The sequence below is a fragment of the Gopherus flavomarginatus genome, chromosome 16, assembly GCF_025201925.1.
Source record: "Gopherus flavomarginatus isolate rGopFla2 chromosome 16, rGopFla2.mat.asm, whole genome shotgun sequence".
NCBI classification, from domain to species: Eukaryota; Metazoa; Chordata; order Testudines; family Testudinidae; genus Gopherus; species Gopherus flavomarginatus.
This window is the reverse complement of record NC_066632.1, coordinates 7899550-7915425: the sequence shown is the minus strand read 5'-3', so window position 1 is coordinate 7915425 and position 15876 is coordinate 7899550. Positions and strand designations below refer to the sequence as shown.

Genomic DNA, 15876 nt, shown 5'->3' with positions numbered 1-15876 from the left:
AGAGGATGCTGACTGCTCCAAGAAGAGACCCAGGAGGTGAAGCCATGTGAGCTTCTTGCCCTGAACAAGTCTGTTCCAAGGGAGAGGAGGCTCCCCAAAGTCCTGACTGGCTTTGTGGGGAGCAGTTCCAGAGCATCGCCCGGGGACTCCCCAACACCCATCTGATCTGGGAGTCCAAGGAGCCACAGAAAGTTCTAGCTGGGGCTGGTTGTCCCATCAAGAGCAGCTTTCACTGCTCCCTCATCCAGAATGGATTTCCCCCCAACCCTCCTTGTGGGGCTCACCTCCCCACATAGGGGCCAAGTTCTCCCCTGGAGCCTACTCTCCACCCATTAGGACCCAGATGCCCTCCTATGACTCACCTGCCCAAAACTGGGGGCCCAGATTCTCCCTGCCCCAGAATAGGGGACCCAGTCCATCCCTATCCCGCTCAGTGTCCAGCAGCTCCCATCGTGGCACATGACAGCCAGACTTTCAAATGAGCTCAAACACCCGTGTTCAAGGGCGCTTGAATCTGACCTTGCATCCCACAAGCCCCTGATCCTGCACCGAGTTTGGTGGGATTGGAGCCTGGTGCAGGATTCAGGCCTGGGCTGCTCGCCTCACTCAGAGGGGAGCTCCAAAAATGCACTAAAACAGGGGTTCTCACAACCAATTTTTGGGTGGCCTAGAGTGTGCCCACTAACTCTTGCTGGTGGCTGCACTTACACTTTTTCCTAAAATTATGTATATTTCCTAAAGTTAATTAAGTGATATGCACATATATACATCCGAATCATTGTCATTTATTCATGTAAGGTTTGCGGGTGGGGGTTGCAGACTCAATAATAAAAACATGCACCGTTATCTCTATTCTTTACTGGACCTAACAGAATAGAAACACAAAAAAGGTGCTTTGCATGTTCTTGTCTTTTTTATTGTTGTTTCTTGTGCTTTTTTTGGTAAAAGAGGTTGTCTGTATAACAATTCTGAAGTACATTTAAAAATTCTTTTATATAATAAAAGTCCAAATAATAATTAAAAACATATATGGATGGCTTGGGTCTGGGGAGGAGAAAAGAGGGGAAGAGAGGCATGACTGCGACTGGCCCAGGGCTCCTGCAGGCAGGCGGCGGGGATCAGGGCAGGGCTTTGGCCAGCCCGGGACTCCTCTGGCCTTTCGCCTCCTCACCCCACCCCCTCTCACCTCCCACCTCCTCACCCCACCCCCGCTCGCCTCCCACCACCTCACCCCACTGCCACTCACCACTCGCCTCCTCACCCCACCCCCGCTCGCCTCCTCACTCCACCCCCACTCACCTCCCACCACCTCACTCCACTCCCACTCACCGCTCGCCTCCTCACCCCATCCCCTCTCACCTCCCACCTCCTCACCCCACCCCCGCTCGCCTCCCACCACCTCACCCCACTGCCACTCACCACTCGCCTCCTCACCCCACCCCCGCTCGCCTCCCACCTCACTCCAGTCCCACTCACCGCTCGCCTCCTCACCCCACCCCCGCTTGCCTCCCACCTCCTCACCCCACCCCCGCTCACCTCCCGCCACCTCACTCCACCCCCGCTCACCACTCGCCTCCTCACCCCACCCCCGCTCGCCTCCCACCTCCTCACCCCACCCCCGCTCACTTCCCACCTCCTCACCCCACCCCCACTCGCCTCCCACCTCACCCCACCCCCGCTCACCTCCCACCTCCTCACCCCACCCCCGCTCACCTCCTGCCACCTCACTCCACTCCCACTCACCACTCGCCTCCTCACCCCACCCCCGCTCGCCTCCCACCTCCTCACCCCACCCCCGCTCACCTCCCGCCACCTCACTCCACCCCCACTCATCATTCGCCACCTCACCCCACCCCCTCTCGCCTCCCACCTCCTCACCCCACCCCCGCTCACCTCCCGCCACCTCACCCCACTGCCACTCACCACTCGCCTCCTCACCCCACCCCCGCTCACCTCCCACCTCACTCCAGTCCCACTCACCGCTCGCCTCCTCACCCCACCCTCGCTCGCCTCCCACCACCTCACCCCACCGCCACTCACCACTCGCCTCCTCACCCCACCCCCGCTCGCCTCCCACCTCCTCACCCCACCCCCGCTCACCTCCCGCCACCTCACCCCACCCCCGCTCGCCTCCCACCTCCTCACCCCACCCCCTCTCGCCTCCCACCTCCTCACCCCACCCCCGCTCACCTCCCGCCACCTCACCCCACCCCCGCTCGCCTCCCACCTCCTCACCCCACCCCCGCTCACCTCCCGCCACCTCACCCCACCCCCGCTCGCCTCCCACCTCCTCACCCCACCCCCGCTCACCTCCCGCCACCTCACCCCACCCCCGCTCGCCTCCCACCTCCTCACCCCACCCCCGCTCACCTCCCGCCACCTCACCCCACTGCCACTCACCACTCGCCTCCTCACCCCACCCTCGCTCGCCTCCCACCACCTCACCCCACCGCCACTCACCGCTCGCCTCCTCACCCCACCCCCGCTCACCTCCCACCTCCTCACCCCTGGTCACCTCCCGCGACCTTACCCCACCCCCACTCGCCTCCCACCTCCTCACTCCACCCCCACTCGCCTCCCACCACCTCACTCCACCCCCGCCCGCCACTAGCCTCCTCACCCTGCTTCCCCCCCGCCACTTCTCTCCACCCCCACTCACCTCCTCACCCCACCCCCACTCACCTCCTGCATCCTCACTTTCCCGCTGGCAGCCAGACCCCCACCCACTCTCCTCACCCTGCTGCTGGCTGGCCACTCGCTTCCTTACTCCTCTAGCAGGACCCCTGCTGCTGGCACTGCCACTCGCCTCCTCACCCTGCTGCCGCCTTCTCACCCCCTCCGTGCTGCCTCACCGGCTTCTTAACCATTGTCTGTCCCACCTGTGCCTCCAGAGAGGCTGCGCACGCAGGAGCAACGGGGCAGAAGGCAAAGGGCTAATGCTGCACAGGAAACTGTTGTGGCCCCAGGGAAACCCCCTTGGTGCTGCGTGCGGCCACAGTGGCTGCACTGGAGAAACGGTGCACTAAAACATGACTCGTTTTATTTTTAGGTTGGCTTAGAGATTCCCTCACTTGTCCTCATCCCCCTCCCCCTTGCACTTTAAACGTGTGCCTTGTGAGGCTCTAAGATCTTGCTGCTCCCTAATGAGCCCGTGGAACTCACTGCCACAAGGGCTCGCTAAAGCCAAGAACAAAGCAGGTTTGGGTGTTTCCACGGGCAACAGAAACATCCAGAGTTAGAATAGCAAATATTACAACACAGTGGAGTTTAGGGAGAGATTTGCTGCTACAGGGCCTGGGCTGTTGGGGGCTAAAAGGAATCTTCCCCCAGGGCCAGGTTACTCCATTGCTGTCTACTGGGGGGCTCCTTCCACCTTCTGAAGCTGCTGGTGTCGGCCACTGTAGGAGTCTTGGCTAGATGGGCCCCCTGCTGCAATCCAGTCTGGCTATTCCTGTTTCATGTGAGGATTTCGAGGGGCTGATGTCCACAATGATTAATGAAGCCCCCTCTGGCCCAGAGTCCCATGGTGTAAGAGGAGGTAAGGAGCTTATCTGTGCTGACTTGAGTCATATCCTCATTGCTGCCTCATATCTGGGGGGAAGCACTGGCTATTTTGGGGAAGGTGTCATTCCTCCTCTAGACCACAGGGTGGCCCTGTAGCCTCTCCAAGCAGATCTCCTGGCATTGCATACGTAACAAGCTGAGGATGCTCAGGGCAGCAAATCTTCCAGCCGCTGTGGCTTCCGTGTCCCTCCTCCTAAGCCCCATTGTCCAGGGAGGCACCATGGAGCTGAGTTGTGCAGGGAGTGCCCATCCCCCCAGCCTGGCTTGCCCCTCTTCAGTTGCCACCCCAGATTCAGCTGCACTCAAGCCCCTTTGTGAGCAAGGAACATGGGCCAGGGTTACCCTAGTTGAGTGGGAGCTGGATTTTGATCTGTGGTTATGACACAACAGGTGCTGTACTTGGTACAGATGCAGCCAGCTGGACAAGGGGGCTCCATGACTGGCAAGTTCTCCGGAGACCCGGTGCCTGGGCTCCGTCGACTTGCTGCTGCTAACCAAGATTTCCTCCCTGTGCCCTGGAGCTACAGACAAGCCACATAGGCTCCCCAGCTATCCACACGCCAGGCAGGGACATTTCTGGAGCAGCCGAAGGCCTCACGGGGATGGAGCAGAGATGGGCATGGCGAGCATCTGCTTCACGTGAGATGGCAGGGTCTCGAAGAGGGCGTTGTCCACGCTCAGCCCGGTCTCCTTAAGCAGGAGGCAGCAGCCTAGCTCAAGTGGGAGTGACTTCAAGGGGTTCCCTGTAAGCTCCAGCCTGGAGAGTAGCACCAACCTCCCAATCTCAGCCGGCACTGTGGTCAAAGCGTTGTCCGCCAGCTGCAAAGACATTAGCTCCAGGCAGGCAAAGAGCTGGCTGGGCAGTGCCCTGATCCTGTTGCCGGTGATGGAGAGTTGCTGCAGCATCCCCAGCTGGCCAATCTCTGCAGGGAGGAGGCGAAGGAGGTTGTGGCTGAGGTCCAGGTGCCTGAGTCTTTTCAGGGCAAACAAGGCGTGGGGCAGAGAATCCAGTTCGTTGTGGGATAGCACCAGCTCCTCCAGGCTGCCGGCTGCCCCAATGGAAGCGGGCAGGGTGGCGATGCGGTTGTGCCACAGCTTCAGGCAGGTGAGCTGTGCCAGACGCTGGAAGTCAGCCCCCTTCTCAAGGCTGCGGATGCCATTGGAGCGCAGATCCAGCCTCCGCAGGCCAGTTAAGCACCAGACTGTTGGTGGGATCCTCTCCAGCTGGCAGCAGAGCAGCTCCAGCTGCTGGAGGTTGCTCATCTTCTTCAGGACCCTCAGTGCCTCCAGCTTGGTCCCGTCATTCTGGATACAGAGCTGGCGGAGGTGGGTGGACATAGAGCAAGGAAGCTTGGTCAGCTTAGTCTGAAGCAGCAAAATCTCCAGGCTCCGGAGCTCCCGGAGGGACTCCAGGGCCAGCACATTGGAGCAGAGGTGGCTGGAGAGGTGCAGCCGGTGCAGGTTCTTCAAGGAGTAAAGCCAGGAGGGGATTTTGGTGACATCAGTGAACTGGACGTGCAGCCCCCTGAGCCGTTCCTGCAGAAAGGCCAATGCCATGGGCTCCATCGTGGCTGGGCAGTGATGCAGCTGCAGCTCAGACAGTGCTTCCATCTGGGTGACCTTGGCAGAGAGCTTCACCTCCGCCATGCACTCCAGCCGCAGCACCTCCAGGTCCGCCATCTGATAGACAGCCTGGGGCAGGGCTGGAAGGGCACAGAGCCTCAGCTCCAGCCGGCCCCAGGCGTCCCTCCTCACCTGCCGTCGCAGCTCCTCGTAGTCCCCTCGGTGCTCCTGTCTGATCTCCAGCAGCTGGCTCTCGCTGGCGGTGGAGAGGAATATGGCAATCCTCTTGGAGCAGAGCGGGTCATACTGGTCAGCCATGTGCAGCAGGAAGGCCAAGTCATTGTGGACGTTGGGGATGGCTCTGAAGCTGCTCTCCTCGCTGGCCCGCCCGAAGGAGTACTTCCTGAGTGGCCTCCGGAGCAGCCAATAGAGTGTGTAGACCCCCACCAGCCCACTGAGCAGCACCAAGGCCAGGTAGCTCAGCAGCAGCTTCTGCAGGATGTAGGCCAGGCTGTGGGTGCAGGAGAAGGTGGCGTGGCCAGCGAGGTCCCCCAGGCCTGGCTGGCACACGTGCCTGAAAGCAATGGTGCCAGCAGAACTGGAGGCATAGCCCAGCACGGCCAAGAGCTTTGCCACTTTGAACAGTGTCTGCCCTACATAGACCCAGCAGAGGAGGCTGGCGGCTTCAGTGTGCGCCCGGAAGGTGCGGATCTTCTCGAAGAGCGCCTTGGCCTGCTCCCCGTCCTTCCGGTCCAGGATGGTGGCACTGGAGAAGGACACCTGCTCCGCCTGGGAGTCAGCCCCAGGCTGAGAGATCTGGACAGAGCAGGGTTTCATTCGGCCAAGGTTGCCTTCCAAGGGCTGGCAGGCAGTCTCTGAGAGAGCCTTGGTTGTCCAGGGTGACTGGAAGCACTTCCGGAGGATGGAGAGGAACAGCTCAATCCTGGAGGAGGTCTTGGGGTATATGAACCAGAAGTTGTTACAGACCATCAAGAGCAGTGCGTGCAGGAGGGCCAGGTAGGGGGAGTACTTGGAGTGCCATGGCAGCGCCTGGTGGTAACAGACCTGGCCAATGTACAGGTACTGCTGGTAGTCAAGTTTGGCTGGGTGTCTGCTGTTGGCAGCAGAAAGTTCCCTCCTGGTGCTGACCAGAGTAGTGTCGTGTTCTGGGCCATCCAGAGGCCCTAAGGCAGGTCTGGGAGCCAGGGACCCACTTGCAGCTATGCTGGTCCTGCCGACAGGCAGGCACACCACCTGATCCGTGGAGATCAGCAGGGTCCCTGCAATGATGGAGATGGCCAACATTGCCAGGACCAAGTAGTCTGTGAAGACGTCCCACCAGGGCTTCAGAGTACTGAACGGGGCCCGGCTGTCACTCAAGGAGGCCACTTCTGTCAGGGAAAACATGGCTGATGGGAGGGAAAGAATACGGGTCAGTGGCTTAGAGGAGTTCTGAGCCTGGGTTGGTCCTTGGGAAGATCCTGGCTCTGCCACAGACTCCCTCTGGGACCTTGGTCACATCACTTCATCTCCCTGTACCTCATTTTTTCTATCTGTAGAATGGGATAACGATCCTTCCTTTTGTCTATTTAGTCTGTGAGTTCTTTGGACAGACTGTCTCTGACTGTGTTTGTGCAGCGCCTGGCACAACGGGGCCATGATCTCAGCTGGGACAGGGACTATCTCTGACTGTGTGTCTGTGCAGCGCCTGGCACAATGGGGCCATGATCTCAGCTGGGACAGGGACTGTCACTGACTGTGTGTCTGTGCAGCACCTGGCACAATGGAGCCTCTAAATGCTCCCATAATACACCTAATAGAGAAACAGTTGATGGCATAGAAAGCCTTGAATGTGATGGTTCACAGTAGTGAAGAAACATGAGGGGTGGGTGCTGGGCTTTCCCCAGGGTCCCCTGTCCTTGTGCCACTCCCCAGACGGGGGCACCCAGAGGCGGGACGACATGCTACTTCCATGTTTGCTCAGTGATGAGGTCCCACCCTTCTCCTCTTGCCTCTGTCTTCTAGGAGACACTTCAAGGCCTGCTGGTCAAAGAAGCTGAGAACCCAGAACTCAGCTGGGGCCCTGTGATGAAGTGGAAATTTTTTACTGTGTGTGTCTCAGTTTCCCTCCGTACTAGTGGGGAAAGGGGCCAGCACTCGAGCCCTACGACGTGTGTCTCCCCTTGCTGTCTGGGGTAGAGTGACTGGCTCATTGAAGGACTAGCTGGAAACCAACCCATATCAGTGGCAAATACAAAGAGACAGTGGGAACCCCAGCAGCCAGCATGTCCACAGCCAGCAACCAGGGGGGAGTTCCCCACGTCTTCACTTGCCAGTCCATGGCCCCAGCTCAAGAGCAAAGAGAAAGGGGGCAGGTTGTGGGGCAAGTGCTGTAGCCAGGACTCTCACCTGGGTCTGACAGAGAGCGAGCCTGACATGGAGCCCACGGCCGCTTGGCTGGGTGGGGTGCTGGCTTGGCGAGGTGGATATGTCTTAACCTTTGCTTCTCTGTGCTCACCTAAGGACTTCCCGTGCTGTGTAATAGACCTGACTGTTTGTAAAGGCTGCGTGCTGTCACTGCAAATCCTTCCCAGGGTGCCCTGGACGCTGAGGAGTGGGCAAATCTCTGGCCTGGCGTATGTCCCAGTTGGACTCTCCAGGCAAAGCTCATGCGGTGAAGCAGGAGGGCTGGAGCCCAGGGGCTCAGTCTCAGAGACAGGGAGGTCATGTGGGCTAACCTAAAGGAAGAGTGGGACCCCTTGGGGGCTCTACCACACTGTAGGGGTCCTCCAAGGCCCTGTTTAAAAGCTGGGGCGTAAGAGTGCCAGCCTGCAGTCCCGCGGGGCACCCACTCCTGGGCTTGGTAGATTCAGAACTCTGGACCAGGTGATCCCCTTAATAACCATCTTGCCGCTGTAACCCTTTTCTCTGTCACCTGCCCACAGGATCCTGCTCAGCAGAGAGAGGGATAAAGTTGGTGGAAGAGCTACCCTGCAGTTTGAATGCACAGGAGCAGGAGTGTCTGAGAGGAGGAAATGATACAGCACAGGAGGGGTTAAACGTTGCACTCTGCCTATGGAGCAGTGCCCTAGCTCTATGTCTCAGGGAGGGCGGAGCAGTCATGTCCCATGACTGCTCCCACCCAGGGGATAAAGGACTTACTGCTGCTGCTGGCTCTGGGAGTGGCTCCCTTAGCTCATGAGGCAGCCACCTGGCTTTGCGCTGCTGTCGGGTGGGGGGTTCAGTCCAGGCTCTGCGTGTGAATCGCTGCTCTGTTCACAGGAGGTGGATGTGCGAAGTGCCCAGCTCCTCTTGGGAGAACCAGCCCCCTCTCGTGTGGGGCACCTGAACCCAGGTCTCTTGGGAGCCGGAGCCAGCATCAGGCAGCCAATGGAGGAAGGTATTTCACCTCCCAGAGTCTGAGCTCCTGCCCACCCCATCCCTCCCTAGTGGGGCTGAGCAGCCCCAACGGAGCCTTGACAGTCTCCATGTTAGGCCCCAGGCTGCCCTTGGTCTTATGGATCTTCTCCTGCCTTCTCCACCCTCAGCACGAAGGAGATCTCTCACTTCGACCCCTGATTTCCCTCCATCCTACTCAGATCCACCTCAGTCTCATGCCGGGAGTGTGACCCACTGATATCCGAAAGGCTAGATCTTAGATGGAGTGGTGAAGCCTAGAGTCAGGACTCCTGGGTTCTATCCCCAGCTCTGGGAGGGGAGTGGTGTCTAATGGTTAGAGCAGGGGGGCTGCATGTCAGGACTGTTGCTGGGACGGTTATTGCTTCAAACCACATGAAGGGCAGTTGGGGGCGAAAGTATTAAATGCAATTCTAACAATTCTTGGCCCTCTCATTAGAAAGAGTTGATAGTGTCCCAGCCAGGGGACAAATCCCCGCGCCTGTCTCACCGTGGGCAGTACAGAGCCATGCTGTGATGTGCCCAGCCTCACACAGGGACGGGTTGGCAGAGCCAGGACTCCAGAACCACAGACAAATGCGCTAACCACACGGCTGCCCTTGGCCACCTGCTGACCCAGAGCCAGGCATGTAAACCAGCTTGGATCCCTGGCACATCCAGTGCTCTGAACAGGATTGTTTTCCCCAACCAGCCAGCAGCTCCTACCAGCTGGAATTATCACCAGCACCCAGGGTGGTGCAGGCGCCTCCCCTCCCCGTGGCGGGGGAAACGGAACCAGATCCGTGTCTTCACGGGGTCGGATCCTTGTCACCTTGGGACACCCTCTCCAACAGTGACTTTGGCTCTGGCCCCCTTTGGGGTTAGCCCAGGGATGCTGGTGGGGGTGGCGGGGTGGAGAATAGAGAAGGAGAGAGAAAGAAGGAGAGCAACAGCCCGTGACCCAGAAGTAAACAAAGTTTTCTATCCCGGCAGCTAGCTAGCTTGAGTTCTTTATGACCCCTCAGCCCTGCTAACCGCTTCCTGTCCCACGCCAATCCTGGGGGGGAGCCCCTGACTCATACCCAGCAGCCTCCCCACCCGCTCAGGCCTGATCCTGCCTGGCAGCAGGGGGTCTGGCCCCGCTCTCCAGCCCTGGGAACTGCCCCAGAGTACCTCAACCCCTTTCCTTCCCCGCTCTTCCTCTCCTCCTCCAGGCCCCCTCCCCTCACCTGCTGCTCAGCCTGGGGCTGCCGCCTGCCCTAGATCCTTGCTCCACCAAGTCTCTTCTCTACCGGGAAGAGTCTCCTCCGGCCCCCCCAATCTTGGCCAGGGGCCCAGCTTGTCCCCAGGCAGAGCCCTTCACATCCGGCCCATTGGAGTGGCTCTCTCTCCTGTCTCCATGGCAGCTCCAGGGAGATGGGGAAGGATTGTGGAAAGAGGGAGCATGACTTCCTCATTTGTTTCATGGGCTGGCTGGGGAGAGCTGTGTTAACTAAAGGATCCAGCCAACTCTAATCCAAAGCACTTCCCTCATTAGACCCGCCGCTGGGGTAATGACTACTCCTCCCCTTGGACAGATGTGGAAACTGAGGCACAGAAGGCTGAAGGTCACAAAGCATGTCAGCGACAGAGCTGGCAACAGGATGCAGGCAGTCCTGAATCTCGGCTCCCCATTCTCCAGCCACCGACCAGGGCCTGGGAGGCAGGATTTCCTGGGTTCTGTACCCAGCTGTAGGCCCTCAGTGGTCAGTGCAGGGAGAATCAGGACACCTGAGTTCTGTCCCTAATGCTGGAAGAGGAGTAGGTTCTAGTGGTTAGAGCAGAGGAGACGGGGATGAAGGCTGGGAGTCAGGACTCCTGGGTTCTCTTCCTAACTCTGTTGTGGGAGTGGATCCAAGGGTCTCTTCTGGATTGTTTTTATTTCCCTCCCATTTATAATACAACAGACACAGCCTGTGGCATCCTGCCCTCAGGTCCCAGTAGATCCAAAGGGTAACGATTCTCGGCCGAGGCCGGCAGTGGGATTGAGGAACTGTAGAAAGTGCTTTGGGGTGGCGCTGCTGGGATCACGAGCTCAGTCCTTTGGCTAATGGAAAAAATGACTCCAGTCCCTGAACGCACTCTAACACAAACCTGGGGGTGGGATCCAGAGCGGTGAAGAGCTCCCGCTGCTGAGTTCTGATCCACAGACACCAGGGAACAGGAGACGGGGCTCTGGGTGCAGCCTGCACAGCATTGACCAGCAGATGGTGATGGATAGCCATCTCCAGGGCACCCCAGGGCATGGAAGAGCTAGTGGGGGGCAGGGTCTATTGGGGAGGGGGTGGGGGTGAGGTGTATGTGTTGAGATGAATGTGTGGGGTGTGTAAGGGTTGTTGGGGGGATAGGGAGCTTGTGTGTCTATAAGGCAGAGATAGGGGTGGGAATGGCTTGTGTTGGGGGGTTAGCACCTCAATTCCTAACCCCCCTTCACCCCCGGCCAGTGGCAAAGCGCCCCCTAGGCAGCCACCTTGGGCCTAGGTTGAGATGAACCCTCAACCCTGGCCCTAAAGCTCCAGTTCTCCATCCCCAGCTTCCCCCAGCGCCTTCCTGCTGGTGACTCGGAGCCAGGCCCTGAGAGATGGAGCAGGAGGCAGTGGGGCTGGGCCCTGTCCTGGAGTGTTTCCTGGCCGGATGCCATACGAGTGGGGTGTGGCTGGTTCCTGTCAGATCTCTGGCCTGGCCTGGGGCCCACATGCAGTGTGGGGGAGTGAGCAGCTGAACCCCTTGCCCCATCAGATGCCCGCTGAAGGGAATTTGGGATGCAGACAGGGCTGGATGGTGGCAGGGGAAGGGGGGTGTAATGCCCCCTGTTGGGTATCCTATGGGATTAGGGAGGAAGACTGGGGAAGAAGGGCTGGGATTGGGGTGAGCAACAGGATAACTGAAGGGAGGCTGGGGGTGGAGGGAGGCCACAGGGGCTGGGATGAGTTGCTGTTAAGAGGGAGCTGGACACACTGATAAGGGCAGTTGTGTGATGGGGTTGCTGGGGATGGTGGAGAGCAGGGCTCAGCACCCCTGGGTCTTATTGTTCCTAACAGCATGTGCCTCAGGCTTACAGCTGGCCACCAGCAGGGTTCAGGAAGGGATTCCTTCCCCACCGCCCCCATGTATTCTGGGAAGATTTTGTTTTAATCTCCCTCCTCTGATGCATCAGAGCTGGAGACAGGCAGTGGACAGGGTGGGCCAGGGATTCTCCCTTTGTCGGGTGCTTGTCTGGTGGTTCTTGTGCACGTGCTTCAGGTCCGGTGATGGCCATATACAGGGTGAGGGAGGAATTTTCCCTCAGGTCAGATTGGCAGGGACCTTGATGAGCTTCCACCTTCTTCTGCAGCATGTGGGTGCAGGTCACTTGCCAGGATTATCTGGGCATAACTCACTTAAACATCTCCCTGCCATCGCAGAGGCCTCGAGCCCTGGTGCACCTCAGTCCCTCCTCTCCTCTGCCTGGCCCTGTGGCACGCAATAGTCAGCAGCCTGCTCTCCTGTGGTACTCTGGTCTCATTACGCAGTTGGGTTTGGTGTGTGGGTTCTGGTAGCCTGTGATAGACAGGAAGTCAGACTAGATAGTCCCCTCTGGCCTGAAAATCTGTGCCTCTCTGAGGAAGGGCAGGGAGGTTGGTGACCCCCCCCCCCTTAGGGTTAGATGGTGGGGGTTAGGGAGAAAGGCCAGGTGAGACCGATGGCACCACGGGCAGTCAGCACCTCTGCATGGCAAGCTCAATCTGATTGCGATTGAACTCAGAGGAAAGTTCCCATTGCCGTCGCTGGCTCTACTGAGGGACTTTGGAGCTCTGCTGAGTCAATCTAGTTGGAAAGTTTCAGCCCCCCCTTTTCACATGCATGTCCTGCTGCAGGGGACAGACCCACTCCTGGTCAATTTCCCTTCCTGGCCCTGGCCAGTTTCAGCTTCTCCCAGCACTTGCCACCAGGCTGTTGGATTCAGGAGCCCTGCACTAGGGGGGGAGGGGGAATTGCCACCTATTTGAATTGATCTTTAACAGCCATTCCAAACCCCGTGGCACCAGTGCTAGTCCCAGCTTCCCATCAGTCATGCCACACTCACCCCCAGCCCAGAATGCAGGCTCTACACCAGGTCTCTTCAGGCTCCTCACCACGGGGAAAAATTGCAGCCAAGCTCCCTCCTCCTCGCCTCCTTCTCCCCTCTCCCCACAGAGCACCACATTCCCCCCCCCCACCCCAGTGCTTCCCACTGCCTAACAGCTGTTTGGTGGCGCTTAGCACTTTCCAGAAAGGAGGTGGGAGGAGCGGGGACATAGCACGCTCAGGGGAGGAGGTGGAGAAGAGGCAGGGCAGGGGCAGGGACTAGGGGAAAGGGGGTGAAATGGGGGTGAAGCGAGGGCCAATGCTTGGACGGGAAGAGGCAGGGGTGTGCGAGCACCTACCCGGAAGAGAGGAAGTCAGTGTCATAGGAGTGAGTGGTGGGCAAAGAGGGGGAAGAGGCGAGTGTTGGGTGGGGAGCGATGGGAAAGCAGGGGGGGTGAGAAGATGAGTGGTGGGTGTAGGGTGACCAGATAAGAGACGTGAAATTCGGGATGCATGGGTGATGGGGCTGGCGGAGCAACAAACAAAAACCAAGAGCCGACGGAGCATAGGAAAAATTGGTGGGGGCTGAGCACCCACCAGCAGCTCCATGCCCTGCCCCCCCGCACCAGCTCGCTTTCGCTCTGCCTCCACCTCCCCTGAGCTGGTTGCCGCGTCCTGCTTCTGCCCCCTCCCTCCAGCACTAGCGCCACCAAACAGCTGATTAGCGCAAGCCTGGGAGGGAGAGGTGAGGAGGAGGAATGTGGCATGCTTGGGGAAGAGGCGAGGCCAGGGCATGGATTTGGGAGGGATCCAGTGGAGGAGGGAGGGGCGGAGTCAGGGTAGGGCTGGGGTGGCGTTGGGGTGGGGGGCCGTGAGCCCCCTCCGCCTGTGCACCAGAGGGCAAAATATTGGGACAATTCGCATCCTGACCGAACATCGGTGGGGACGTGGGACAAACAAGTAACTATCAGGACATTCCTGATAAAATCGGGATGTCTGGTCACCCTAGGTGGGTGGAGGACTGAGGAGGGACGCAGCAAGGCCGCAGGGGGCTGGGAGATGACGAAGGGCATGGGGCGGTGGGGAGCAGGGAGGGGGCGGGACCTGGGGCAGAGTGGGGCGGAGCCTGGGAGGAGTAGGGGTGGACTGTGGGCAGGGCTGATGGCATCCCAATGTGTCCTGATATTTTAGTGTTGTGATCTGGTCACCCTACTTCCATCAGTGGGGTTCAGGGGTTTTACCTGCCAGATGCAGCCTTGCTTAAGGCTGGTCTACACTACGGGGGAAAATCGATCTTAGATACGCAACTTCAGCTACGTGAATAACGTAGCTGAAGTCGAAGTATCTAAGATAGAATTACCCACCGTCCTCACGGCGCGGGATCGATGTCTGCGGCTTCCCCTGTCGATTCCCAACTCCGTTCGGGTTGGTGGAGTTCCGGAATCGATATAAGCGCGTTCGGGGATCGATATATCGATCCCCGAGCAATCGATTGCTACCCGCCGATACGGTGGGTAGTGAAGACGTACCCTTAGATACCAACCAGCCTCAAGGAGGGGAAGGTCAGATACACCAAGTATATCCAGAGCGATCACAAGGAAAGAGAACATAGGTTTTCGGACAGAGCCTTGCCTATGCCTCTCAGTGTGACCTAGTGAATAAGGCACTGGGCTGGAATTCGGGAAGCCTGGCTTCAATTCCTGGCTGTGCTGCTGATCTGCTGTGTGACCTCAGGCAAGTTATTCCCTTCCCTCTGCCTCAGTTTCCTCTCTCACCCTTTTTCCGTATGACCATGCACTTGTTGGAGCAGGGACTCTTCCTCACTAGGTGTGTGTGCAGAGCTTGATGCAATGAAGCCTCTGATCCTGTACAGCACCCAACACGATGGGGGCCCCAATCATGGTTGGGGAAGGGGTCTGTGCAGTGGCTGGTCCACAGGGGGCCCCGATCGCATTGTGGGGGCAGTGTTTGTGCAGCAGCCAGCACAATGGAGGCTCTGCTCTGTTGGGGCCTTTACCCATTACTATGACAATACTGATATCGGGTCCGGCCCATATGTCCTCTGGCTCCAGGACAGAGCTGATGGGGGTTCTCCCATAACTGCAGAGTGCCGTGCCACTGGCTACCAGGCGAGAAGGGTCCAATGTTGAAGTTCCTAGGAGTGCTCCCCCGGTTCAGGGAGCAGCTGCGAAGGAGGCTGGGACATTGCTCAGACTGGGGTTTCTTGGAGTGCTGCCCCCAGCTCGGTGCAGAGATAAAGGCTATTTGCACAGGTCAGATTTCAAACCTCTCCCCTCCAGCTGTACGGAGCCAGGGCCCTGATTCAGGCCCACTGCTATTAACAGGTGTTTCGATTGTCACTCCCCCCATACATCCTTTAATATAAAAAAAAGGGCTCGATCCTGAAATTCTCCCATGACCTTTGCCTGAGTAAGGGCTCCAGACTCAGATACATGCAGCACAGGGGAAATCAGTGCCCTAATCAAAACCCATCTGGAATCCAGCCACAGAGAGGTGGGACTCAGGGGAGGAGAAAACCATGCGGCAAGGAGGAGGCATGTCACAGCAGGAGAAGCCACACCCAAAGGGGGAGGGGTCAATGGGAGCCACACCCACCCATCTCAATTTGTATGATAAGCACATACCACACCTAGTGGCAAAACAAGCTTCTCTTGGTACTGTAAATCCATTAGATGCTTCAACCCAGTAACACTCCTTCCCTGCTCCAGGACAGATAACCCACAAAGCCAGCTGCAACCTTCCTTGGGAATGTGGTTACAGCATAGTGGGTGTGGGCTGGCGAAATTGAGACGTGACCAAACACTAATGAAATTCAATCCTAATGAGATCTTGGCCTCGGTAACATCTTGTGACAATGAGTTCCACTGGCTAATGATGCCAAAAAGGCATCCCTTTGTATCAGTGGATTAGGTGGAGCTGTGGAATGAGGAAAGACTCTCCCATGGTCAAAGCCACAGCAAAATTTCAGTTAAACACCCACATTTGCATCCTCTCTAGATTACCCATCAAATTGGCCTGGAAATTCGTAGGATAGACTGTGGGATGGGGTATAGTTTATGGGGCAGTGGCCAAGGTGTGCCAGAGATCTAGCACGTTAAAACATGATTTACACACACACACACACACACACACAAGCGCACAAACAAAAATTACCCTTTTTTAAAAGCAATAAACGCTGCTTGTTAATAACACTAAAAAATAAGTATAAATAGAGTCATTTCTCCCCTGCAATCCAGGATACAACAT

At 58.1% G+C, this 15876-nt stretch overlaps 1 protein-coding gene across 1 annotated transcript; it reads right to left on the bottom strand.

The window, feature by feature from the left end:
- Positions 1 to 3023: 3023 nt before the first annotated feature.
- Positions 3024 to 9829, bottom strand: LOC127035664 (volume-regulated anion channel subunit LRRC8D-like). Its single transcript, XM_050925836.1, has 2 exons — positions 9753 to 9829; positions 3024 to 6536 (listed from the first exon to the last, which is right to left on the bottom strand). Exon 2 carries the CDS (start codon positions 6532 to 6534, stop codon positions 4159 to 4161), a length of 2376 nt encoding a protein of 791 aa, XP_050781793.1. The 5' UTR covers positions 6535 to 6536; positions 9753 to 9829; the 3' UTR covers positions 3024 to 4158.
- Positions 9830 to 15876: the final 6047 nt, after the last annotated feature.

What these genes read in the sequence shown, in the direction of transcription:
- LOC127035664 (XM_050925836.1), bottom strand. Translation starts at nt 6,534, where the DNA reads ATGTTTTCCCTGACAGAAGTGGCCTCCTTGAGTGACAGCCGGGCCCCG.